Consider the following 27,768-nt stretch of genomic DNA (forward strand, 5'->3'; position numbering starts at 1 on the left):
TAGACCTGGAGTCTCCAACCTTTTTCAAGCTGAGAACACATTTTTTGTTACTTATTAGCACAAATGGCACCCAGTTTTGATATGTCTTTCTATAATAACAACTATGTTATTACGAGGTTAATCATTTGAAGTAAGGTTAAATAGACACAGTCAACCACTAAAATCAATCATTTTACTAGAAAATCACAGTGAACCAGCACTGGTGATCTATTTCCATAACATGTCTGCGGGCAACTCAACTGTCCTTAGGGGGCACCACGTTGGAGACCCCTAATGTCGACCAATTTCATGGTAAATGGTCTGCATTTGGTCTGCATGAGCGCTTTTTAAGTCTCTGAAGACCTCCCAAAGCGCTTTACAATGTGCTTCACACTTACCCATTCACCCACACTCACATACCGATAGCAGCGTCAGCCATGGAAGGCAACTAACTGCTTATCGGGGGCATTAAGGATTTGTCTTGCCCAAGGACTCTTCGACATATAACACGTAGGAACCGGGAATCGAACCCGCGAACTAAAACGAGTGCCATACCTCCTGAGCTACTGCTGTCTCCTTTTGATTTTTTATTTTATATTGTACTCTACTTATTTTTTTTTTTTTTTTAATGCAACATCCATTGCAGCCTGGCCATCCTTCTCAATGTTTCTTCATTTTCCTCATGTTGATGTTTTTGAGATTTTCCTTGCCCTCATGTAGGTTTTAGATCAGGGGATGGTGTAATAATAGTCCGCAGTCTGCAATAGTATGTGAAGCCCATTGATACTCCTGATAAATAAATGTAACAACGTTGACAGAATTGTGTAACATTAAAAATAATTCTTGTCATGTGTTAATTTACCTAAAACCTTTGATTTATTGTAGGATTACCGAATACGGTGCCTTTTACACCTAGGCCTTTGTTAATGTCTTACTTAGTCCTGCTTGAACAAATATCTACAACACAGGCTATATTCTGGAGCATTTAAATATCAATAAACCTAAGTCGGCAATTAAAATGTTACACTGTACATAATGAAGAAAACATTTTAAAATAAAAATTCAAAATCAATTGTCTTCAGAGTCCTACCTCCTCACTAGATCTTGTTTCCTTTGGTAGGTCTGTTTTGAAAATGGCTTTGCAAGTATATCTGCGGCCAAATTTCTGTTGCCATTTCTTTCACCCATAGTGGGTTACATGACACATTTAAGCATTTTTAACTTTAAAAAAGTGATGTAGCATGGCGCTGCCTTCACTTAACTCAAGTCAGTATCCAATCACAAGACGCGTTAGTCACTTCTTTTTCAAGTTTAATGGCATTTGAAGCCATCATTTGGTCCGTAACCATCCCGTGTCACGTTAAACTTGAGGCTTACTAGGAAGCCTTACTGTCGCCATCTCGGGATCTGATTGGCTATCTTGACTATTTATCAGCTACAGTACATGTGCCTTTCACTTTCAGTGCTCAGACGCCAGCGCTGTTGATTTTGAAGGCCTTGGGCTAGCTGAATTATGATTGGATTAAAAACTCTGACCTAAAACTACTGGAATGCGTGAAGCCAAATGGATTCATAGAATATGAAAAGTACAACAAAAAATGGATAAACATGTACTCCCACTTTACGTTGCTAATGCCTCTTTCAACCCTACTCAATACATTTGCAGGCCAAGACAATTAGCTTCTCCCAAGACGTTCTTTGTCAGTTCTCACCTTGTCCCAAAACTTTCTTCTCCTATCATTTTCTTCAAGGTACTCCCAAATCACCATCCCAAGACCACCCTTTTTTAAGTCTCCCTAACTCGGCAGTCCCAGTTCCACTCCCCTTTCTCTTTAGTGCATTTTATTTTTGTTATTAAATAAGTACCCGTGTTGGGGTTTGACCACATCCCTGTTTTTCATCTCCTTGTGTCCTTCATTTGAATCTGTCTGACGTCACTTGACAGATGTGTGGTTGGTTATGTTAAGCCAAATTTAAGAATGTTTCTTAATACTTTCTTTTATATATTCATAGAACGTTGAACAAAGCACTTTTTGGTGGCAAAGAATTATTTACCTTATTTTAATCAGGAGGACTGACAAACTATGGAGCAATTTTAAGATCACTTTCCAGACTTAGATTTATTATTATTAACAGGTTTTTTTCATTCCTTTTTTTGCACAACCACTGTTTATTTTTTTATGTATTTTTATCAGATATTGTCTAAACTCCTTTTTGTAATATATTTTCATTTTTATCATTTATTTCCACTGTTATCATATTTCTCAAATTAAATGGTAAAAATATATAAAAGTTGCAAGACATTTTTCAGAAGGAAGATGTTTTTTATTTCAACAAATATCATATGCTCAAATCAGAATTATATCACTAAAATTAACACAATGATGAACTAGCTTCTGTATCAGATAATTTTGATCATCCATCCATCCATGATCTGCACTGCTTATCCTCAGTAGGGTCCCGGGGGTGCTGGAGTCCATTCCTGCTATCATCGGGCAGTGGGCAGGGGACACCCTGACCTGGTTGCCAGCCAGTCCCAGGGCACACGGGGCCAATAAACATGACATGCAAATTTTGGGAATGTGGGAGGAAACCGGAGTGCCCAGAGGAAACCCGCGCAAGCACAGGGAGAACATGCGAGTTCCGCACATGAAGGCTCGTAGCTGGATTTGAACGCATGACCTCAGAACTGTGCTGTAGACGCGCTTCCCATTCATCTGTTTCGCTGCCTTCTAATTTTGATCATAATATTGCCAATCTATTTGCATTTTGTTTTAAATTTCTCAATTATTACCTGCAATACAATCTTTTATTTATTTCATTTATCAAATTAAATGATACATTTTGCAAAACGTATTTCAGATAGTTGATTTTTATTTCATGGATGATAACAATCTAAATCTAATCTGAAATATCAAATCCATCCGATAAAATAAAATCTATCCAATTGAATGTATTTATAAATCCCGATTTGCGCGCGTGGCTTATCGGCACTGAATCAGCTGAACCGATTTTTGTGAACATTGGCAGTTATTCTTTGGGCCTCCGCGAGTGTCTTGAGCTAGGTTTTGTGTCAAGGTACCACAAATAAATACCACATAAACTGATAAACATGGTCTTATGCCACGCCGCAGCCAAGATAGGGGTCCCTGTTCCTTCTCCTCACCGCTTAGCCATCCTTCAACCTCAGATAGTTTTGTATTATTCAGACGCATACAAAAATATATATTTACATTTTTGCAATTCAAATCAGCTAGATATTCCTACTATTGCAGAAACGTTCAATTTCCCCATTTTTTTGTTTCTTGAATAAAATGATAAAACTAAGCAATACGGTTAGCAAAAAATATTGTTCAAAATGGCAGGTTAGAATCAGGAAGAAATACTGGAAATTATGTATTATATTCTGTATCAGACAGTTGTGGCGTTTTAAAAATATGTATCAATTTTATTATTGAAACATGAATATTTTGTTTGTTTGTTTGTTTGTACATGATTCAATTGTTTGTTTGTTTGTACATGATTCAAATTGAATCTTTTCTTCCGGCGCCGTCACGAATGGCAGCCACTCCAGCAGCTCCCGTGTTATTTTCGATTGTTCTCGATTGTTCTCAGCTCAGGGATGCTGCTGGAAATGTGAATTTCCCTTCGGGGATGAACAAAGTATCTATCTATCTATCTATCTATCTATCTATATTTTCCAGATTACACCCTACAAAAATTCATACTGTAGATTTTTTTCAGAATTGTCCTATATTTTTATATTTGTTCTCAAATTAAATAAGAAAAAATAAAGAAAACATTTGCTGAATTTAGCTGATTTTTTTTCTTTATGAATAAATGACTTTTATTGTCATTATACAATATATACAGGTAATTGGAGGGCTTCTCCGAGGTCAGGGAAAAAAACACTCAAACTTAAAATGTATGTACTAGGTTTTGTATCGGAAAATGTTTCTAACTTTAATTTTTTTTTCAATGAAAAACAAAAAATAATTTTTGACTTTTGAGTAGGGAAAAACAAACATTGGAAAGTTCCCTCGTTTGTGGATCGCAGTTGCGGGACGCCACCGGCAGATTGCGCCCCATCACTGCGTTCCAGTCAAAGTAGGGATGCCAACCACGGACAGATGAGTCACGTCGACGTCAGATATCAATCATCGCGTGCTTGTTTGGCGGTCGTGGGTGTTTTTGTGGGGGGGTTGCGATGGCAACTGAATCCTTTAACACCTCTCATCAAAGTAGATTTGTTTCTGTGACGTTTTAGATGGAAAATGACCGGAAAGTGCTATGATGTTTGACGGGAGGATGAACAAAAAAATATCCTTTGTCAAAGCAACCACTCCCTGGTCGATTGTGTGCTCGTTTTTGTATTTTACGAGTTCCGCAGAACATTCGTGAGGTCAGAATTGAATCGTCGGATTTTGATGAATCTCGCTCAGGCGCGACTTCCGAACAAGTGAGTAAGCCCTCCTGCAACAGAGGATCTCTGTGACGTCATTGTGCTGTGTGGCGGGCGGGTGAGCGACAACATGTCTGCGGGCTCAGGCGGCCCAGCGCCGGGACCCGGCGGACCCCCAGCCACGGCGGCCCAGTCGTCGTCGGCAGCCGCGGCGGGGGTCGGCAACCCCCGCAAGTTCAGCGAGAAAATCGCGCTACACACGCAGCGGCAGGCGGAGGAGACCGCTGCCTTCCATGAGGTCATGATGGATATCACGTCGACCAGGGTAAGCGATGGCGGAGGCGGCCAAGCGCTTCAGAGCAATAGCGGCTAGCGGGCAATAGCGGCACCGAGGACGTCCGAACACAACGGCCTCGGTGAGGCCCCCTGGGTCCTCTTGGGGGCCACCTTGAAACACTACGCTTGAAGCCAGTGGGAACTGCGCGAGGCCTCGGGCGTCGTTAGCAAGTTAGCTAGGATGCTAGTCGCCTTGTTTACTGAGCGAGCTGTCATCGCAAACCGGAAGTGTCCGATTAGCGTCTGATTGTCGCACTTCCTTGTCAAAAAAGGCAAATGTTTTTTTCCCACGCTTACTAAGTTTTCAACGTCGCGAATATCACAAACAGGAAGCGCTTGGTGCTAGCTTAAGATTGTCTGTTTCGAAGCAGCGGCGACAAGTAGGCGCAGGTGCTCAAGATGACCCTATGTTAAGGACCTCTATTTAAGTTAAGTGATCTTAAGTTAAGTATTGTTATTTTATTTAAGGTCTTGTGAGAGTGTTGTGTGTGATGAGCATCAAAGTGCGCTTTGGCATCAGCATCGCAAGGGTTGTCATAGTAACCATGTCGCTTCTTAGATGACTTTCAAACTAGCTTCGCGGTTCTTGGAGACACAACCTCGACTCACAATGTTGCAGGAGAACGGAACAAAAACAGATTGAATACCATAGACCATAGGGTGCTCACCCTTTTTGAGCGTATGAGCTATTTGAAAATAAGCAAGTCAAAAAATACCTTCCTGTCCACAAAACTGCCAATCATCGAATTATTTTTGAATGCTGTGGGGATTAAATTTTCATTCTTTAATTAATCTAAAAACTAACAAAAATAAATGAAGATTCTGAGCCAGTTTAAAACAAATCAATTCCCAATTCGTGTTAATAAATTCTGACAATAAAGCTTAAACAAATCCATCCATCCAGCCATTATTTGCACTGCTTATCCTCAGTAGGATCACGGGGCTGCTGGAACCCATCCCAGCAATCTTTTGGGAAGTGGTCAGGGGACACCCTAACCTGGTTGCCAGCCAATCGCAGGGTACTCAGACATAGAAGTCACTCGCTCATTCACACCTAGGGACAATTTGGACTGGCCAATTGAACTGACATGCATGTTTTAGGTATGTGGGAGGGAACCGGAGTGCCCGGAGGAAACCCATGCAGGCACGGGTAGAACATGCGAACGTCGCACTGGTAAACTGGTAGCTGCCGTGCCGTTCCCTTAAACAAATCAAAGGTGTTTATTAAAGATAAAAGAAAGTGTCAAGTCAGTATTATTTTCAAGGCCAATGATGTTGCAAAGGAAAAATAACTAACACTGTACTGCTAATGTGCTGCATTTGACCTCTAAATGGCAGTGTGTCTTTACAATTACTGAATATAGTAATCTACCAGTACTACTTCTGTGATGCGATCGACGTGATGAGCACCACTGCTGTAGACCCTCGGGATACAAAACACGAGGTTAGAAACCTGTGGTAATGAGCTAATATCTTCCAAACCCCGAAAAAAGGCATTGTGGAAAGGAGTCCAGCTAATAGCACTTTTATAATCATGTGACACAAACTAAAAACAAGCCAGCATCTTAATTTGACATGGAACGATGGCAGACGTAACTCGTCTTACGTACCAAAATTGAGAAGCTTGATTTTCATACATTTTAGGGCACGCAAAATGATTTGTTATTTTTACATAGTGGAGATAATGCTATGAGGAGGGGGCAAAAATACATTGTATTCTACATAGTAACATTAAATCATTTCAAGGCGGGGATGCTTTATCCGGGGGTCTACTGTAAATGAACTAAAGAGTTACGGCAGAGGTTCATTCACTTACATACCATGTTTTCTGTTTTTAGTGCTTGTTTTTGCAGTCGGTCTACTGGTGTGTTTCTTTATCTTTTTTTTGAGTCAAAGCGCCTTTTCTTCATGCAAAAAATCTTGAAGTAATTAACAGAGGCTTCATTTTGATTTTTTTTTAACATTCAAATTGTTAAGATCAGCTATGTAACACGTTTCAGATGTTGATAACATAGGTTCTCTGATTAAACTGTCTTTAAAGGCATATTATTTGTAGTTCATTCCTTTTTTTTTCCCAAAAACGAGGAATGGTATATAATGAGCAAAAATAATCTTGTCAATAAAACCCTTTTTAAATTAGGTAAATAAACTAAGTAAAAGTATTATTATTTTTTTGTCGTGTAAGCACAATTGTTTCAAATCATATGAGTTCTGGAAATATTTTACTCTTTTATTTACTTCAGGAGAAAATAATAATTTTAGTCATCTAATGCAAGCCTGGCTGTGTGAAAAACGTCAGTGTTAGGTGAATGAGCTATTCTATTTGCCACAGTTGTACCAGGTGTCCATGAAGTATACTATTTAAAAAGATATTTTATTAAGATTGGTGCTATTTTTGGATATACATTTATGTTTTAACACACTGAATATACAGTACTGTATAACCAACCATAGTTTTTCAGCAAGATGGTGCCACCACTTTGGGGGCTGCATGTTCGTAGGTTCCTCAATCAAACAGTCCCAGGCTGGTGGATTGAAAGAGATGGGCAAATTTCTTGGCCACCAAGTTCACGAAATATAATTCACCTGGACTTCATTCTATATCGTGTTTTGAACAAAATTAAGGGACATTACTGACCTAAAATATTACCAATCCAGGGTTAATTTATGTCATTACCCCAATCGATGGGGCTATGCTACAGCAAACATGGCATAAATCGAGTACTGTCTTAATGTGTTTTGTGCATGCAGCCCCTGTAGAGGTCTATTAAAAGAGGTAGAAAGACTTCTACAACCGCCGGATACAATAGAAAAAATTAGAATCAATTATCCAATTAATTGCATTTTTAAAGGGTGGATGCATAGATTGAGGCGTCCTATAAAGGATTAAATGAAATATTTTCTATGAAAGCCACAGTGTAATATTTGACCACTATATGGCACGTGCGTGGCCATGGGTTATTTTTATCTCAGGATGAAAATGGTTAAAGTAAGAAAAGGACTGTTTTAGATACAGTCCAAATGCCAACTCAAACCCCCAAAAAGATGATGAAACCCTTCATATTCCTGTAAAATTTGCCTTAAATCCTGGTGACATTGTGCACTACAGACAAGTATTTTTTTTTCACCAAATACGGTAGGTCAGGGGTGGCGAACAAGCGGCTCTTGGCCAATAAGAATGCGGCTCTTTGCCTCATCATATTTTCTATAAAGTGTGGTTCTTTGCATTGTTTCTTGTTTATTTTTTTTTGTGTGTATCAAGGGTGGACACTTTTCTTGAAATCAACACAAGAACAATACTTGTTGTATTGTAAGTAGAGGAGTGTGTTATGGGAAATAATATGTTTTCAATTGTGTGTGTTTGTGTGTGTCTGTCTGTCATAGCAGGTCAGTGCGTGGTGTGGCTCTTTGTGACTCTCACAGTTAAAAATTTCGGCTCTTTGTGTCAAATTGGTTCGCCACCGCTGCGGTAGACTGTCGGAACGTTAATGGGTTAAAGAAGAGTTTATTAGAGCGCATCTAATCTGCACGGGTACGTGCACCCGCCACACATGCGGCTTGACAATGGTTGCAATGATGATTTCAGCCAGAAGATGGCGTCAGGTGTAGCATATTTTGAAGTTACTGACACTACTTTAATTATTTTTTGAATGGTAAAGAGCCAACCCCTATCCAAAATACAACCTGGAGAGGGATGGGCACCGCCAGGCTGTACTTTCCCAAGACACACCACAGGAAGTAGTTGCCAGACGACCCTGGCAGTTAAGGGATTTGTGAATCATGAACTGAGAATTTTTGAGCACCCTGTATAGGATATTACTATTTTGGCGACTTTGATTTGGGACCGACTACCATTGCTAAAAGTTTTGTTTTTTGTGTCTGCCATCCAGCTGCAGGCACAGAAGCTCCGTCTGGCTCGCGCTCAGGGTCCCTACTACGGCGGCTCACTGCCCAACGTCAACCAGATTGGCTGTGGGCCTCAGGAGATGCAGGTGAGTCTGTTTGTGCTAGCATGCTAGCGGTGCCGCCCGTTTGACCATGTTTTGTTCCTGGTGCAGGGCGCTTTCCCGCCGTCGCTGGAGGCGGCTCGCTCCATGCGCCACCACGGCCTGGTAGAGCGCGTCCACAGGGAACGCCGCTTCGTGCCACCCGTACGGCCCTACCGCAATCGGCCAGTATCCTTTTAGGTGCCGCCTGAATAAAAGCAGGCTTCGACTGCCGTCTGAGATTCGCTGCTAGAAGCGCTAGGCTGGGGGTCAGCACCACACGCCTTTGAAAACCCAATTGGCTGTTTGGTTGTACCTCGTGGCTCCCTGGTGCTTTTTAAAAAAAATTGATAATGGAAAACAATATGGTTTCTATAGGTTTTGCAATGAATATAGATTTATACAATATATGTGTGTATTTCATAAAACTAATAGCGGCAGACTATAATGCGCACCCTTTTTAAAGGAAAAAACATTTTGTACATACATAAGTCGCACCTGACGATAAGCCGCATGTGCCCACATTGAAACATGAGATATTTACGAAGAGAGACTGCACACATAAAGAGTTTTGATAATATACGGTACCTTAACCCGTTGATGTTCCGCCGGCCCGCCGGTGGGCCACCAGACTTTGGATAAACGAATCCGTGTCTGTACAATGTCACCATTTCAAAACATACTCATCATAGGAACATCATGATCAGTCTGAAACAAGATACCCGGAAACTATAAAGTTGGCGTAACTCACCATTATGTCCCCTGCCCATCTTCAACTTCCTTGAATTTCCGCTTTGTTACATCAAGGGCAATTCATAGCATCCAACTGTGTAAAATATTTTCTCCAAAACACACGATAATGCTGACAGATAAATAGGAATCCGCCGTGCTTGAATGCCCTCCTTGCAAGGCTTATATTAAGCCTTTTTTTTGTCTTTGCGGCTCCAAACATTTTTTTTTTTCCTGTTTGGGTCCAATGTCGCTCAACATTTAGGTTGCCAACCCCTGCGCTGTGCTAATTCGCAGCTAAATTCATAAAAGTTAGGTGTAGCCAAAACAGAGAAAATAAGATATTAACACGGCAGCTTGCGTCAGAATGGTCATAAAATGGAGATCCCTGAAAGTTTTTTTATTTCAAAAATTTGGGGAATTCATCTGTGAATTACAAATGTTCTAACCTTTCATATAATGTTAAAAGAGAACCCGAATTGTAATTTATGACCATAATCATACGCATTCCTAGAGCTCTAGGTTAATCACAGGCAATCGTGGATTATGACTGTGATCATTGCATTATTTGACATTCCCCTAATTCTTGGAATTTCGACTGATGGATTTATGAATTCTATCCTTTTGCAAATAAGTCATTATGATATATGACTTTCGTGATTGATGACATTTGGGAATTGTGTCTAATGTCCCAGCATAACATTTCAGGAATGCAAAGAATTTCTCTTTAAACTGGTTTATGACCCTTTTGACAAAAGTTTTATTGCAAATCTTTCAAATTTCCGAGGCAAAGAAGCAAATTTTGACTGCAAATCTGTCTTTGATCACGATCAGCCTCACAAATATTCACCTCAAGCAATATCTGTTATCGGGAATGAGGTTGAACACGGCCCGTTTTCAAGTTGGGGGTGTCATTTGAAGTAATAGAAAAGATGTTGGTTAATTCGAAAGATACATGGTTTTCTTAACAGCAGGCTTCCCAGGTGGACAACTCCCCCTACAACTCGGCCTTTTTGTCCCCGCCCTTGGAACCCAGTTGGAGGAGGTACCTTGTTGACTCCGCCCTCTCCTTTTGCACTTTACTTTTTTTTGCTTGCGAATTGTCGTTTGGAATGACCAAACATCGCAAACGACTAACGATTTTTAGTCATTCTGATTTCCTAACAGTGAGCTACTTCTGCTTTTTTGTCACCAAAGCTTGCCCACCTCAACCTTTTCTCTGTCCCACTCACAAAGGCAAACAAAGAGGCCAGTGTGCAAATGGACCTTTGTGGGCTGTGTCGTTGCTCTTAACAGGGCTTGTCGCTCTTACCGAGCGTCCGGTTTTTGAAAAATTTATATTGGTTGTCATCGTCAGAGTTGAACGTTTTTCTAGCGATAGGTTGACATGTGTTGATGCAGGCCTTGGAGTGCTACCATACTAGTTAGTGATCCACAATAACAGTTTTTCTACCCATATAAATTATGCTTCTGGAGACAGATACTTAAAACTCGGGTGTGTGCAAACTTATTTACTACTTATTATCTAAATGAAGTAAAAATAACTAGTGTTGTTCCAATGCTGTACTATTTTAACGTATTGTACAGGCCTGACCAAATCACCAATATGAGTTTTTAAAATGTATGTAATACTCATATTGGTGATGGAGTAAATAACAGTATATATATATATATATATATATATTATTACCCGATTACTTTTATTTTTAACAAAGATTTACCGCACTCCAAACTTTTAGTCAGGCAGATCCGCTATTGTTGTTTTGGTCTCCCGGTTCGAGTTTTCGTCTGCACGCCGATCCCGGCAAATGAGATCTCGTTGCCTCGAGATTACGTCATTGTTTTGGTGGTTGTCGTCGATTTAAGGTGAAAATCAACACAAAATTGGTAATTTATTCAGTGTCAGTAATAAGTCGAAACATAATGCCGAAAGTGATAATGAAGGCAATAATTCCGGCATGAAAAAACGGCGGAGAAATTCTACGGAAGATCGCTAGGAAAACACGAGAGGCTAGGAAAACATGTGTGTTGAAGCGAACCACTCAACGAAATAAACAAAATAATACTCCTATGCAAGATGAGGACTTTTCTGCCAAAATTGACTAAGTTTTATTCCTGGTTATGCTATGAGGAGGATGATAATAGATTGGACCTTGAGAAGGCATTACAACTGTGGCTTGACCTCAAACCACGAAGAATATGTGAACTGAAAAATCTGAAGTGATAACTGATTTGTATTAAATATTATTATCGCTGCTTTTGTGAATGCTGCTATTACAGGATTACGATTCTTCTTTGTTGGTTTACAGGAGGTCATTGTAACGCGCAACTTCTGAGCTACATTTAGAGCCAGTGTCCACCGAAGCGTTTTTTTGCCCTGAGCAATTTCTTTTAATTGATCGCAATGGCAGCGCCGTGTTTTCTCGGTTGAAAACTCCGGCAGTACGAAGAGGCAATATATGTGTGTATGTATATACATGTATATATACGTTTGTATGTATATACATGTATATATATACGTGTGTATGTATATACATGTATATATATACGTGTGTATGTATATACATGTATATATATACGTGTGTATGTATATACATGTATATATATACGTGTGTATGTATATACATGTATATATATACGTGTGTATGTATATACATGTATATATATACGTGTGTATGTATATACATGTATATATATACGTGTGTATGTATATACATGTATATATATACGTGTGTATGTATATACATGTATATATATACGTGTGTATGTATATACATGTATATATATACGTGTGTATGTATATACATGTATATATATACGTGTGTATGTATATACATGTATATATATACGTGTGTATGTATATACATGTATATATATACGTGTGTATGTATATACATGTATATATATACGTGTGTATGTATATACATGTATATATATACGTGTGCATGTATATACATGTATATATATACGTGTGCATGTATATACATGTATATATATACGTGTGCATGTATATACATGTATATATATATATACGTGTGCATGTATATACATGTATATATATATACGTGTGCATGTATATACGTGTGCATGTATATACGTGTGCATGTATATACGTGTGCATGTATATACGTGTGCATGTATATACGTGTGCATGTATATACGTGTGCATGTATATACGTGTGCATGTATATACGTGTGCATGTATATACGTGTATATATATACGTGTGCATGTATATACGTGTATATATATATACGTGTGCATACGTATACATACGTGTGTATGGAAATACGCGTGTATGTACATATATGTGTATTTAAGGTATATGTATTAAAAAATAATACATTTGTTAGGAATTTTAAGTTCTTCAGACTCTAGTGGGACCAAATAATTTCTGCCGACCCACCAGAATCTTCTTTCGTATGGGAAACACTGGCAGCCATGACTTGCTAAAGTACTAGAACATATGTACACTAGACTTTGTGTGTATGTGTAGTGCAGAAAATGGTGTCGCCCTAACACAAATTGTGTCAAGTGACTCGTTTTTTCTATGGATTGGATACTTGTGATGTAATATTTTGCCGTTATCCGTTCAACAAGCTCGAAAATTATTATGCATCCCTAATGCTTGCTAACCCTGCGCTCATTTCTTGCCACTTTTTTCTCGAGCGTTTTTGCTTGCTTTTCTTTTGTGGCTTGCGCTTTTCTCGAGCCTGATCGGGTCTCACGCTTGCTGCTGCTGCTTCTCATCTTTAGCACCATAACGTATCGTTTTGTTCTTGTGGACGGCGAAAAAGGAATTGGTCGTCCGGAATCTTCCCGGGAGATAAAAGCCACTTGTCACGTCTCCCGAGCACGGCGCTCAACAGGTGAATCCTCCCTCAATCTTTTCGTATCTGCCTCCTCTTCTTCTTTTTGTCCACTTTTTGCTTTCCACCTTTTTGCGTTCTTCTCGCTTTTGTCCTTTGTTTCTTGGACTTAATATTTAGTTATTTTCCTCTTTTTCTTCTTGCCCCTCAGTTCCCGTGCTCTTCTTTTTGTTCTCTGATGATGCCATCCCACTCAGTAGATTTTCTTTTCTGCGCCTCCCGCTTTCTTTTTTGAGGGGAGTTTGTTTTACTTTTTGCCACGTGATTGGCTGGCCGGAGTAGATAAGTTTTCATGGCCGTTCTGAGACATGGCAAAATGGACCGGTATAAACTTTATAGACTTACTGAAAGGGAAGCTTACTTCAAAGAGTAAAGCTGCTGGTTCTGAAACTAATAATGACCTTGCGAAAGATTTTCACCATATCAATCTCGATTGACAGTAGAAATCCCTGTACCACCATGACCTTCGACTAAGGCGACAATCCCAACTTTGAAAGATTCAGATGCTGACTGACCAAAGCACATATTGCACACATGAACACCATTTTCAGGCTAAGGCTCTTTTGAGGACGTCTTCTTCGTTCAAACAAGTTGATTTAGACTATTGGTGTTCAATTGTGATTTGCTTTTCTAAGATGTATAGCAGTCTAACTTGTACAAGTCCAGAAAACTCCTTGAAACCCTTTCTTCTCCAGCATTGGACTTGATTAAATATCTGCCAACAGAGTCACCTCCTGAAGAATACTTATAGATTTTTCATTCTGCTATTGGAACTGTTGAAGATGGAAATGACCATTTTCACAAGTACTTAAACTCAAAACCGTAGTGTGGAATACTCATCTTTAATGTCTCAAGTGATACGGAATAAAACACATATAGGAGAGTGTTAGAAGAATAGACAAACAACTTTTGGAACAATTCAGATGAGAATGCTGGGACAATGACTTGATAATAGAACTTAAATTACAACACAGAAGACAAAACCCATTCAATTTTGCAGAAATAACTATTACTACTTCTCCAAACTTCAGAAAGAAGAAGGAACGCTTAAGCATCATGTATGAAGCAACTCCTGAACTTTTTAAAAAGCAAGAGTCAGGATCCACTATTAAGGTGTTAAGTCACAAACCCAAAAATGTGTGTCAGTGTATTTTTTGATCACAAGTCTGAAATCCAAGGCTTGAAAAAGGAGTCTCTGCATTGCAATCTCACCTTGTGTCATTAAAAACAAAAAGTGACAAAAGATCAACCGAAACAAAGAAGAAACCTGTATTGGTTGAGCCCAAAACAGTTTCTGAAAATTTGAAGCACTTTGAGACATCACACAGAACCCGGGCCGAACAGAAGTCTTTGATTGGTCAGCTAACCAAGTGGCTTTGTGTCAATTTGCAGAACCAACTCTGATTCGGCGCTCCACACCAGCGTCATGAACCCACCCTCACCTTCCACCTTCGGTAGTGGAAATCATGCACTTTCGGCCCACATGGGAAGACGAAATGGTGAGTACTCCGCCCACCACACATCAAAGTGCTGCGGTATCACAGCCTTCACCTCATCTGTCCTTAGTTTTCCCATATCCTGTGCCGCCCATTGAGGAGAACGTGTTGGACGATTCCAAGATGGTCCCCGGTAAAGCTTGGGACACCAAAAAGGTCTGATATGGTGCTGAAAGGCGTGGGCACACGCCACAAACACACAAAATAGTCATGGTTGGTTGATTTGTTTTTTCAGTTTCCTATGATGACCTCCAGACCAAAATCTTGTGAAGTTCCCGGCATCAAGTATGTACGCCCATCATGCAAACAGATTCGCCGCCTTTCGCTTGGCGTTACTATGATGATTACGGCGTACTGATCCTGCAATATGTAGAAATGTGTAAAAGAATACCTGGAACCTACAAATATATGTCATAGAAATAAACAAACACTTAAATAAATCACCTAATACCTAAATATATTACATAAATGCAATTTATTCATACACATTGTTATGTCTACATAAAAGCTTAATTCGTTGCAGGATGGTGCACTTATCTCAAATTGCTTGTGCAAAAAGCACATTTTTCAGATTGGAAATAATTGAAAACAAATGAGTTCGGCCTCCCAAAAGCATTCAAGTTAAACCATAAATCCATATAAAATAGCATTCTCTGGTCACTTAACCACATTATATTTGTAATTAAACGTAAAAATACAGTAATGAAAAAAAGTTTATACTAAAAAACTAAAATGTGAGTTTATCGTGAGCACTCACCATGGAAGGAGTCGATGGTTGCTTACATAACGGAGGTGTATTTTTTTGCGTGCATCTTGATTAAAGAGAGAGGGAGAGAGAGAACAAATGGTTCTGCAGATGCACAACACAGTTAATAAAGCTGTTATTATATGAATTGGCCAATCAGCGTCGGATATCCCAAGTAAAGGGATGCTGGCCAATTGGCTTGAATCGTGGCTGTCAAACATATCTCAGTGGTGCAGGAAGCATTAGTTAGATTTTTTTTGTTAAATCTGTTTTTTTATTATTTGTTACATTAAACCTTCGTCTTCCTCGACACATATATTCCACATGTCTCACTTTTACTTTTACAGCTCAAGCGCCCCTGGTGGCCATTAGAAAAAATGCATAAATTAGCCACATCATTGCATAAGCCACAAGGTTGAAAGCTTGGGAAAAAAGTCTTGGCTTATAGTCTTAAATTTTACGGTATTTGAGAAAATCAAATGACACACCCCACCTTGAAGAATGGCATGCCTTTTCAAAGTATAAAATTGGAAAATTCCCCCTGGCAGACTAGGCAAAGTCTCACGGCTCATTAGTGTGCTCCGGCACAGTGCTTGTAAAATACTGGTTAAAACAACCGACATGGTGGAATTGTTGTCAAACGTTTTTTTAAAAACTTGAATTTGTGTGCAGCGTTTTCATGTCACCCGAACTTCCGTCGGCGGCCGACCATGGCATCCCCTCGAGCCTCAACATCAGCGGCTCTTTGCCGGACTTGTCCAGCCTTCACTTTCCCTCGCCGCTACCCACGCCGCTCGACCAGGACGAGCCTGCCTACCCCGGCGGAAGCACGGGCAACCTCGCGTCCACGCTCACGCATCTGGGTATCAATGCTAGCAATGCGCAGGGAGGCAACGGCGCCTTCCACCATCAATATCAGCCAGGTAATGGTTGGGTATGGCTGCAACTATTTTAATAGTCCACTGTTGTATTCGTCGACTAATTACAGACTTTTGAAACAGTTAGTCAAATCATCGGATCATTATGATTTTTTTCTTTAATTCGTTACGAGGTCAATTTAATGTTGTGGAAAAATTGCGCATTTTTTTGGCACAACACAGGCAAGCATACAAGTGTGCTTTTTTAAAAATACAGCGGTAGCAAAATTGAGTTTGGTTTTGATTTATTTAAGTATTGATTACAAAGTAAAACACACTGTTAACTTGTTGGGTTTCGTTCTTCAGTTTCCTTCACTTTCAAACCTTCGATTCATTATCTTCAATCCTCTCGCGGCTGCTTGGTTTCCATTTTTTTTTTGTGTAGCGTAGAAATTAACACACAGCTGCGGACAATAACCGGGCGAGCAGTCAACAGAGGGAAAGTAAAGTTTTAGATTTAATTCATATTTGAGGGGACAACTCTGTTTGGTGTCCAGTAGCACAATAAATCAAATTGCTAAATACGTTACGGCGTTAGCATCCAGAGCACTACCTCAAACAATGCATTATGGCGTTGGATATGGATATGGAGAAGTCGCATTTAGTTGGAAATGTGAATGATCTCACAAAAACATCGGATTTCACCCCAAAAATTAGAATTGAGCATTAAGCTCTGCAGTGTGAATCGCAGCCTCATCAGCTACACCCGCCACTTTACAAGAGACACAGGGCGCACTGCCAAAAGGGCCGACTGCACCATTTGAAAAAAATCCGAGACATTTATGTGTGCCTTATGTTTGTGAAAATAGGTCCTGTTATTTGTACAAAAATTAAATAAAATTGCCCCATCTGAAACCAATTAGGCTCAGTTCTCGGTCATTAGAGAGAAAAAAAACTATGTTTTTAGGGACAGGCAAATGAACAATAAATTGTAATCAACTAAACATTTTTTCTTATCCCTGTTGACTAAAAAAGGCGCATTTGCAGCAGTAAATCAGTAAACATAACAAAGATTAAGAATGTAACTACGTTAAGTCCTGTACGACCGCCAGAGGTGGTGCTTCAAGCACTGAATGTTACCTTGGCATGCGCAGTTCATCTAATGCATACTAAAATTAGTCACTCATCACATCTGTGTTGTCCAGGAATGTCTAAATTCCAGTCCCACCATAAGTTTGTTATCTTCAGAATTTTCTCACATCGAAACATGAGGGTTCCAAGTGACCAGATGCTCTGGCGGTCGTACTTGATTCATAGACCTTAGTTACATTGGTAACGTTGGGACTATTTCGTCCGGCCAGACCACCAGGGCCGGTGCCTCAAGCACTGAATGTCTAATACCAGCATAGTCGTGAGGAACCCCAGAAACAAACCTCAATGCGAAGTCTTGGCTGGACCAAAGACAACGACCAGCGGTGTAGGGGATGCCACATCAATGCCATAGAACCCAAGAGGTGGCAGCATAGATGTCCTCCAGGGACACCCCTACTGGGTGGCCCAAGAAGAGGCAATGGCTCTGGCCAATCGTCAGCGCGTCCCAGAAGACAGGGGGGTGGCCACAGGAGCCATAATACAAGCTAAAAGTCCATAAAATCCGGCTGGACAAGCGCCACTTAGACGAAGCAGACTGAACCCATTAGTAGAGATGAAGACCACCCCCGGGCCTAGGACGGCGGCAGCCCTGAGACTGAGCTGCAAACTATAATCCCTCTGGCCTCAGGAGGGACAGAGCACAGGGTCAGGAAGACAGGACCGGCTTTTGGGAGATGTAGGCGTATCTCCACATAAGTCAAAAACGGACATTTTTATTTACATATTGTAATTATTCAGCCTTAAACTCCCATCGCTTTATTGAACTTTTATTCAACAGGCAAACTATCCAACATGGTTGCCAAAACTCGGGTCGCCTAAATGTAGATTACACAATAAAAAACATCTATAACCAACAATGAAAGTAATGGTCCACTATTTCTATTATCAATTTTTGTTGACACCGTCGACTAATCGTTGCGACCCTCGTTAGCAGAATACGCCATTGGGCCCTTTTGTGAGCCCAAATTCATTTGCACTTCTGCTCTGCAGGGTTGGCGGGTTCTTTGGGGAGCACGCTGAGTAACCCCTCCTTGCAGTCGTCTCTGAGCAACCCCAACATCCAGGCTTCTCTCAGCAGCCAGTCCTTCAGCAACTCTTTAAGCTCCGCCTCCTTGCACTCGTCGCTCAGCAACCCGTCATTGCAGTCGTCCATGGGCTCCTCCCCCTCCCTGCCCTCCTCGCTCAGCAACCAATCGCTGCACTCGTCCCTCAGCAGTTCCTCCCTCCAGTCGGCCTCAGGCGCCGCCCCCTACGCACCCACTCTCAGCACTTCGCCACGGAGACGGGCGCAACCCTCGCCGCTCGTCCTGCCCGGCATTGGCGGCGACGCCCGGCGACATCACGCCAAGCAGTTCTCGCCCACCGTCTCGCCCACTTTGTCCTCCATCACGCAGGTAACATGTCTTTGAATTTATGGCATGTATTGTAAATTACGCACAACTTCTCCTTTCAGTGTAAAAAAGCAATGTAGAAAGCGACCGGTTAGCTGCACGCTAGCATTGGGGGTTTAGCTAGGTCTCTGCGATGATAAATCTACAAAAGTCACAATTATAGCTGTTTCTCGTGATTTGTAGCTCCAGGTCATCCGTTTCATGAGTAATGGATGTAGATAGATAGATAGATAGATACTTTATTCATCCCCGAAGGGAAATTCACATTTCCAGCAGCATCCCTGAGCTGAGAACAGTACAATAATAAAGCCAAAAGAATACAATATACAAATACCCAGTGTGACGTGCAAATGCCCACTGTAGCGTGTTATATAGAGTAACTAAATAGTGCTACACAGAATACATATTGCAGTAAGTGTCGTTTGTGAGATACAGGCTTGAGAGGGGTCACTTAAGAGAGTTGTTAGCCTAGCTGAAGCAGTAGGGCATACCTGCGGCCCCTCTATTCCTTTTTCTTCCGACGCAACGTCGGTCCCTTACCAGAACTGTAAACAATCTACTAAGCACCCACTGTTGATTTATTTGCACTCTTTTGACTTTTGTCTGAGTCCAATTTTATTATATAACTTTTTTTGTAAAACGGGCTGCAGTTTGTTTTGGTGGCGACACTGACTTGTGGCCATGCCCTGCTGTTTCACTGACAGCATACACCAGCCCTATCACAGTTGGGCATACAGTCATAATCGCCCAACACACACACACACACAGCCCTCCGCAATCTGCCCCCATGATGGAATTAGCTGTGTGTTGTCTACTGCAGAACACAATGCAGCAAGAATTCAAAATCCTTGTGACACAAATTTAATTTATGAATTTAATGTGTGCAATGTCCCTTGCCAGGGCGTTGCTCTGGACACCAGCAAGCTGCCTCTGGATCAACGCTTGGCGCCCTACCCGCTGCACCCGGGCCAACAACCCCCCCTGCTGAGTCCGCATCAAGCACAGATGCTCCGTAGCCAGCAGATGACAGCTCAGCACTTTGGGACGGTAAGCAAACCAACAGCCTTGTTGGTCCATTGCGGTTCCTCACGTTGACATGTGTGTGCCACAGCGGGTGGGTGGCCCTCAGGCGAGCTCGCCGCTAGCCAAAAACAGTGGTGCCACTGAGCCGTACCTCCACGGGGCCGCCCCCTCGTCGTGTCAACTCAGGCAGGAGATGGAGCAGCAGAAGAGCAGTAACATGCCCCAGTTGCACTTGACCGCTGACCTGTATAATGTGAGCCTCCCGCCAGCTTGTCGTTTGGGTGCAAATTTGTGTGTGTTGCATTGTTAACGTGAGCTATTCCCAGGACGCGCTGTTTAACTCCCTGCTGGACGACTCCTACGTCAATATGCAGCTAAGCAGCAAAGCAGGGCAGGCACAGGTATGTGAAAAAAAAACCCAATCACTGTCGTAGTAGAATTGCATGAAATTGGTGTGGACTGGCTTCTGGACCAAATGCCATTCCATCATCTAGAACAGGGGTGAACAAACTTTTTGATCCGCAGACCGCATTGGTTTAAAAAATCTGGCAGAGGGGCCAGGGCAGGAGGGAAAAAAAATATTGACAAACAGTAAAGAAAATAAGTATTCCAACACCCTGCTATTTTGCTATTGCTCCCACTTATAAATCATGGAAAGGGTCTGAAATTGTCGTCGTAGGTGCATGTCCACTACGGGGCGGCAGTAGCTCAGGAGGTAATGCGCTCGTCTTGGGATCAAAGGATCCCAGTTCGAATCCCGGCTTGTCCGTGTTACATGTCGAAGTGTCCTTGGGTAAGACACTGAACCCCTAATACCCCCAATAAGCAGGTTAGCGTCTTACATGGCTGCAATACAAGGCTGCTATTGGGAAATGTGAAGCACACTGTAAAGCGCTTTGGGATGTCATTGACTTGAAAAGCGCTATATAAATGCAGATCATTTCATTTCATTAACTAAAAAGAAAATTCCAGAAATCACAATGCATGATTCTCTTACAATTTATTTGTGTGATACAGCTGCAAATAAGTATTTGAACACTAGTGTATCATCTAGAATTCCGAAAGTCCGCCCATTTTAAGTCCATCGCACTCAATGCATCATCCTGAGTCAGCTGTACCTGTTTGAGGTCGTTAGCTGCCTAAAGACACCTGTCCACCTCATACAATCAGAAAGACTTTAACTTGTAACATGGTGAAGGCCAAAGAGCTGCCCAAAGACACCAGAGACAAAATTGTACTCCTCCTCAAGGTGGGACAGGGCGATGAAGCAATTGCCAAGATGCTTGGAAAAAAAGGTCTACTGTTGGAGTAGTCACTAGAAAATGGAAGAAGCTAAACATGACGGTCAATCTCAATCGGAGTGGAGCCCCATGCAAGATATCACCTGCTGGGGTCTCAAGGATTCTAAGTAAGATGAGGAATCAGCCCGGGCCTACACGACAGGAGTTGGTCAATGACCTGAAAACAGCAGGGACCACCGTTCCCGAGGTTACTGCAGGTAATACACTAAGACGCCATGATTTGAAGTCATGCATGGCACGAAAGGTTACCCTGCTTAAACGAGCATATGTCATGGCCCGTCTAAAGTTGGATGATACAGAGTCATGGGAGAAAGTTTTGTGGTCAGATGAGACCAAAAGAGAACTTTTTTCGACTAAGCGTCTTTGGAGGAAGAAGAATGAAGAGTACAATCCAAAGAACACCATCCCTACGGTGAAGCATGGGGGTGGTAGCATCATGCTTTGGGGGTGTTTGCAATGCAATTTTTCTCATTTGCATTTATAAATGACAAATGAAGACATCTTTATGTAAATGTGATGTTTTATCTTATATACTTAAAGAGTAGATTATTTCTTAAAATACAAATATATTACCCCCAGGTATTAAGTTAGGTCGAGCATATTTTTCTTGTTGCATGAAATTTGATAAATATCTTGATAGAATATAGCATATGTTCCGCGTGCAGTAGTTTGCCCACCCCGGATCTAGAACTTGCATTATCGGCCAAAATTTTAAGGCGGGAAGCTTGTCATCGCTGTCAACTGGAATTTTTGCACAATTTTAATTATTATGTTCATTCTTGATGTTAAATGTGAATTGTCTGCTGATACCCTTACAACATCCATTCCAGCCTGGTTGTCTCCCTTCATGTGCTACCCCTATCTAGGTTTCTTAATTTTTTTTCTGGCTATGGTTTTTTGTTGTTGTTTTCTTTTTCCCTTGCTGCCCTCGTGTAGCTTTCAGATCGGGGTATGTTGTAATGGTGGTCAATGCAGCTCTTTGAGACTTTTAGTGATTAAGGGCTATACAAATAATTATGTCTTGACTGTGCTTCAGATGCCGGCCGAGAGCCAAGGCGACATGTTAGGTGCCAACGTGTTCAGCGGCGGCCACGTGGACATGCAAGGAGGACAGCAAGCCATGGAACAGACACTGCTCAACAAGAATCAGAACCACAACTACAGCGGCGATGCCCGCCACAACGTCCCTAACATCATCCTCACGGGTGAGTTGACGTGTTGGCGAACAACAAAGCACCAACGTTCGTCGGAAATTAGAGTAAATCTGTTGTTGAAAAGCCCAATTTGCTTATTTTTCGGATTCTCGTTTTTCATGGAACTAAAGTTTTTATTTTGTTCTTTGCGCTGTGTCTGCCTCAGGCGACTCCCCACCAGGCCTGTCCAAAGAGATCGCCAGCGCCCTGTCACACGTGCCAGGTTTTGAGATGGACCCTTTCACTCTGGATGACCCGCTTCGCATGGACGCGCTGGCCTTGGACATGCTGGAGGGGGACTTGATGCTGGCCGACCCCGCAGTGGAGGACTCCTTCCGCTCGGACAGGCTCAAATGAGCCTCCGTCCAGTGGGATGGGCGTGGCCGGTGCCCTGCCTGCAGATTTGTGCGCCGTTATGCCATCCAATGCTGAACTTTCCATTGTAAGGATGTCAAAGGCAGTTTTGGGAAGCAACCAGCTTCTTCTGGGCCTCAGGTTGAGAACACGCCATTGAAGATCTCTTTGACACCTGCGCTAGTTCTGTCACCGCACATATCAGCGCTTTCCTTGCCCTCCTGCCAAGTCATGTCGGCACTGTTATGGAGCAGATCTTTGGCATGCCTCGAATTGCCAAATCTAAGGTTGAGCTCTCCTCTTTGGCATCAGGAAATTAATTGTGCGCCGTTGCCACGGATTCCCATGTAGAGTTTCCAAATTGGAGCGCGATGGCTGCCCCTCGCTAATTCTTTGCGTGAAAATCTGAATTGTCTCTGCAGTGAGGACAAGCAGTGCACCAGCGCGGCAGCTGAATGTAATTTCACATACGGTGACACTAGCATTGGCTTCACCAGTATGAAAATTCCTCGCACTAGTACAAAAACGGTCTGGGTACATTTTCAAAATTAGTTTTAAACTGAATGATGATCGTGAGTAAAAACATCACGGTATTTTTACTCAAAGGACATTTGATATTAATTTTATGTATATCTTTCTTCCTAATGATCTTTTTCTTTTTATTGCCGTCCATCCGCTTATTCCGGGATTTGCAGCCTGGACCGCCCTTCCAAAGCCACTTCATCTACCTTATCGGATGAGATCCCAAGGTGTTTCTTGGCTGTCCAAGAAACGTCGTCTCTTAAGCGTGTCCTGGGATGTCCATTGGGCCCTCCTGCCTGAAAGAGGCGTCCAGGAAGCATCTTTGCTGATGTCCGAGCCACCTCAACTGGCTCCTGTACACCGACTCCCTCCTGGTGACCACGCTTTGAGCATAGAATCCTTCAAAGAAACTAATTTTAAACCAATCTCTGGAAGAGATGTTCCCGTAATTCTCTTGCCAGCTTTCATCATCTGCTGGAACGCCTGCTGATCAGCCTTAGTGCAGCGGGAAAACCACACTAAGCATCCATATATATGCCAGTACACTACCGATGGCACAAATTTTACCATCACAGGTCTGGGAATGTGAATGATCCTCAGATAGTAGAGGCATTGTTGTGCTTGTCCTACCGCTGAAGAAATATTCCTCTCCCCTCCCAAGACAGGTTCTCAGTCACTGTACAAAACTTTATACCCCCGCCACCTCCTAGTTACCTATAGTTAGAGGCTGATGTGTAATGTGCTTTCTTAAAAAATCCATCAGTTTCCTTGGTTGTTTTGGTGTTCAGAACCAAGTTGTTGTTTTGACACCATGACTCCAGATGTTGCACCTCTCTTCTATAGCTTATCCCATCGTTGTTGGAGATCAGTCCAAGCACCATGGCATCTTCGGCAAACTTGACAATGAGGTTGGCCGTAAAGGGGGCAAAGCAATTATTGGTGTACAAGGAGTAGAGGGCCAAGAACACTCCCTTGGGTAACTCGAGTACTGATTACCAGGATTGAGGAGGTCCCCCTGTGTGCAGTTTGTCACGAAACCTACAGTCCAATTGCACAGGTCAGTGTTGAGTACTAGTTGGGGAAGTTTGGAGGAGCGTGCTGCATAGGTGTATTGATGCTCCAGGCTTCAGTAGTTTGTGCAGCACTGTGGCAATTGCATCCAATGACACTGTGGCAATGGTGTGGGTCCAGTATGGTGGTGGCAGGACAGCTCTTATGTGTTTGATTATCAGTCTTTCAAGGCATTTGGGAAAATATATTGTGCCTTGCAAAAGTGTTGGCCCCAAAGAACATTTTGACATATTGCCATTTTTCAGGCTTCAAATGTAACTCTTTGCAGTGAGCCCATTTGCATTGAGCCCAAGTTCCATTTTGGTCTCATCTGACCAGAGCACCCTGTTCAACATGTTATTTGTGTCTCCTTCGTGGCTTCTTTCAAACCCCGAACCGGATTTTTTTATAGAATTCTTTAAGAAAGGGCTTTCTTCTTGCCACTCTTCCATAAAAGGCAGATTCCATAAAATGCAGATTTATGCACGGTACAACTAATAGTTGTCTTCAGCACAAATCGTCCCACCTCAGCTTTGTATGCCTCCAGGCCATCCAATGTGATAATGGGCCTATTGGTTGCTTCTCTGATTAGTTTTCTCCTTTTTTGGGCCAGAAGTTTAGAAGGATGGCCAAGATTTGGTAGGTTTGCAGTGGTTTTATGCCCTTTTATTTTTGATATTATTGGTCCCACTGTGCTACGGGAGATGTGTAAATGTTACGAAATCTTCTTGTAACCCGTTCCTGCTTTAAACTTTTCCACAGCTTTATCATGGACCTGCCTAGTATGTTCTATGGTCTTCATAATGCTTCTCAATGCTGCCTGTTCAGGTCCATTTTAACTTCATGCACTCATTTTGTGATTGTTATTCATTTAGGTTGACATTAGATAATTTAGAAGCCATCATGTAACTTCTGAAGTGAGAAAACTGGGCCAATATTTTTGCAACGCCTAATTCTCAGTTTTTCCGCTGTGAATATACTTTACATATAATATACTAGAATTTTGAAATAATTTAGTTCCACTTCACAATTGGGTCTCACATGTTCATTAATTCTTAGAGAATATTTTCAGTTTTTTAGCTTCAATGTTTAGGCCTGAAATGTGGCACAATTACAAAGTTCTTAGGGGGGGGCAATTTTTCACTTGGCAAGGTAGTTGATAAAGCTCAATCTTTGCTGGCGAGACGCTTTTTGTACTAGTGCTTTGAATTTTTGGTGATTATGCAACGGGGGGCCTCCCCGACAGAAGGGTGGGCCTTCCTCCAAAATAATAATGACAACCCACTGCTTTGCTCAGCATCCCACATTCCAACTCAAAGTGAAGCTCCACGAATCCCACGCACGCTGGCGTGCGCCTAAATCTGTTGTCACGTGTGACGAGCTACTCCGGGATTTGAAAAAAGGATTTCCAAGGTAGGAAGCGTTCACCGTTGCTCTCGCCATTCATCGTTCCACAAAAGGTCAAAGCCACATTTGCTGAGTTTCAAAATGTGCACGCGTACGCTAATGTTTTATGCAAGCCGGCAGGCGCTCAGCATGCAGTTACGAACTATCCCTATTGGGGAAGCTATAGAGCGCCACTGGCAGTGTTTCAGCATGCTCTTAAACACACACACCCAGTTTACGAGCAAAAAGGCCATATTTCTGATGACTTTGTGTCAGAAGAATTCAAATGATTTGTAATAAGCAGGGACGTCTTTGTACATATGAATGTTTGCAAAGCAGCTAACCAGAGATTTATAAACTGTTACTTTGCATTTTTTTTTCTTTTGCAGAAAATAAACTTTGTCAACTCGACAAGTGTCCACGTTTCATAGGAAAGCTATATTAACCCCTTAACAATTCTGTAAAATTCGCCTAAAATCCCAACCCAAGACAAACCCAAATTAAATTGAATGCTGTTCTTGAACCGTTGGGGGATTTGGACAGCTTTGGTCCCATTTGAAGGGTATCACTCTGAAGTTTGGTACCAAACTAATAAAATAATTGCTGAAAGTGCTAATAACATTGAGTAATCCAAGTTGAAACCCACAGAAATAAAAGGCCTGATTTTTTTTGTTGCATCACATGCCTTCAGGTGTGTGAAGCATGGGCATCTTAGCTGGAAAAGAGCTGGGTCAATAGCATGAAGCCTTACCTGGCCCCAGGTCTAATCTGATCCCAATCTGAAAACCTAAACATTGTATTTTACACATTTTCATAAAGGTATGTAATGGCGTTTTCAAAAGTGGCCATTTAGAGACGACCAGTTTACAGCTCTAATACCTCTGCATCCATGTATTTTACTTTGGCCTTATTCTTTAGACATTGTGAAAGAGTTGTACATGTTTTACTTATCTTTCCAGAAGTCAATCACTGATTGTGCACTCTTGTGCGTAGAAATGGATCCCGGGTTGTATTTAAACTCTGATTCGAATACCAATCGTAAAAGTGCGTAAATTTATTCTGGGAATTTAATTGGCTAACCAATGCGTCAATCATAATTTGAAACGGTCACTACTGGATAAAGATATTCGTAGCTAAAGAAGCCGACGTCCGTTTTTATTATAAACAGGCCCGCTTAGGCTAAAGTGGCTGTGGACCGCGAAGAAACCCTCAATTTGTCAGTCGAAAGTTCAAAAGCTAACTAACACTTTTAGGCGCTTTCTGTTCTAATCCGTCGCTATCATTGTGTGTATTGGACTAGAATTTTTCCACGGTTGGATTCACTGACTCTCGTTGATGTGTCGAGACCATGCGGAGAATGGTATTATGAGCCGACTCTTGGAAGATGGTATAGTTGAGCTACGCTGGTTTTATAATTTTACGTGTTATTTTTTCAGACTGATCGGGATGTTTCTGTGTTGAGAACATTTTGAAATGCCATATCTTGAATCCCAAGAATTTAAGCTTTCCAACGTTATTGTGGCGTGACGTATTTCAGGTACTGGTGACATACAGACACGTATTGGCTTGTCAACAGTCAGACGGCTAGCTCTCAGAATGTTAAGGCGTTGGAGTAAAAGTTGTGCAAAGAAGAACACGCGCCATAATGAAAATAGTCAGTGTAAGATGAGAAAAATATTACCCAAAAGAATGTAATGTTGACTACACAGAAAAACACACAAAATGAGGGAAAAAGAGATTAAGTATTAATACAAATTAAAAAGAAAATCATAACAGTTCCACCCTAAAAACACGAGAAAAATGTACTGCAATATTTTGTTTTTCAAGAAAAGAAGCAAAGATAATAAAGCAGTTCTATTTTTTATTTTTTTCACGTAGACTGAACTAATTTTGTGTTAAGGGAAGTAGAGTGAATATTTTAATGAGAAATAAGCTGATTATTTGAACTATTTTTTTTACGTGAAAATGTAGGAAAAAAAATTCTTTTTATGAAATAAA

The 27,768-nt window shown here is 41.5% G+C and overlaps 1 protein-coding gene across 6 annotated transcripts; it reads left to right on the forward strand.

Moving 5' to 3' along the window:
* The first annotated feature begins 4,265 nt into the window (after positions 1-4,265).
* LOC148371990 (CREB-regulated transcription coactivator 2) lies at positions 4,266-26,184 on the forward strand. Of its 6 annotated transcripts, none has more exons than XM_088326641.1 (15): positions 4,266-4,438; positions 8,608-8,709; positions 8,776-8,892; positions 10,407-10,477; positions 13,229-13,300; positions 14,693-14,799; positions 14,867-14,952; positions 15,032-15,081; positions 16,214-16,464; positions 18,541-18,944; positions 19,842-19,988; positions 20,053-20,217; positions 20,291-20,365; positions 22,302-22,470; positions 22,625-26,184. In XM_088326641.1, the coding sequence occupies exons 2-15, from the start codon at positions 8,704-8,706 to the stop codon at positions 22,813-22,815; spliced, it is 1,911 nt and encodes a 636-aa protein (XP_088182767.1). In that variant the 5' UTR covers positions 4,266-4,438; positions 8,608-8,703; the 3' UTR covers positions 22,816-26,184. The 6 variants fall into 6 exon arrangements, with proteins under 6 accessions (XP_088182767.1, XP_088182762.1, XP_088182763.1 ...); XM_088326636.1 differs by lacking the exon at positions 4,266-4,438 and adding an exon at positions 4,459-4,706; XM_088326637.1 differs by lacking the exon at positions 4,266-4,438 and adding an exon at positions 4,459-4,706 and having other exon boundaries at positions 10,416-10,477.
* The last annotated feature ends 1,584 nt before the right edge of the window (positions 26,185-27,768 follow it).

Source organism: Urocampus carinirostris, chromosome 2 (genome assembly GCF_059441175.1).
Source record: "Urocampus carinirostris isolate Australia breed hairy pipefish chromosome 2, RoL_Ucar_1.0, whole genome shotgun sequence".
In the NCBI taxonomy this organism is placed as follows: domain Eukaryota; kingdom Metazoa; phylum Chordata; class Actinopteri; order Syngnathiformes; family Syngnathidae; genus Urocampus; species Urocampus carinirostris.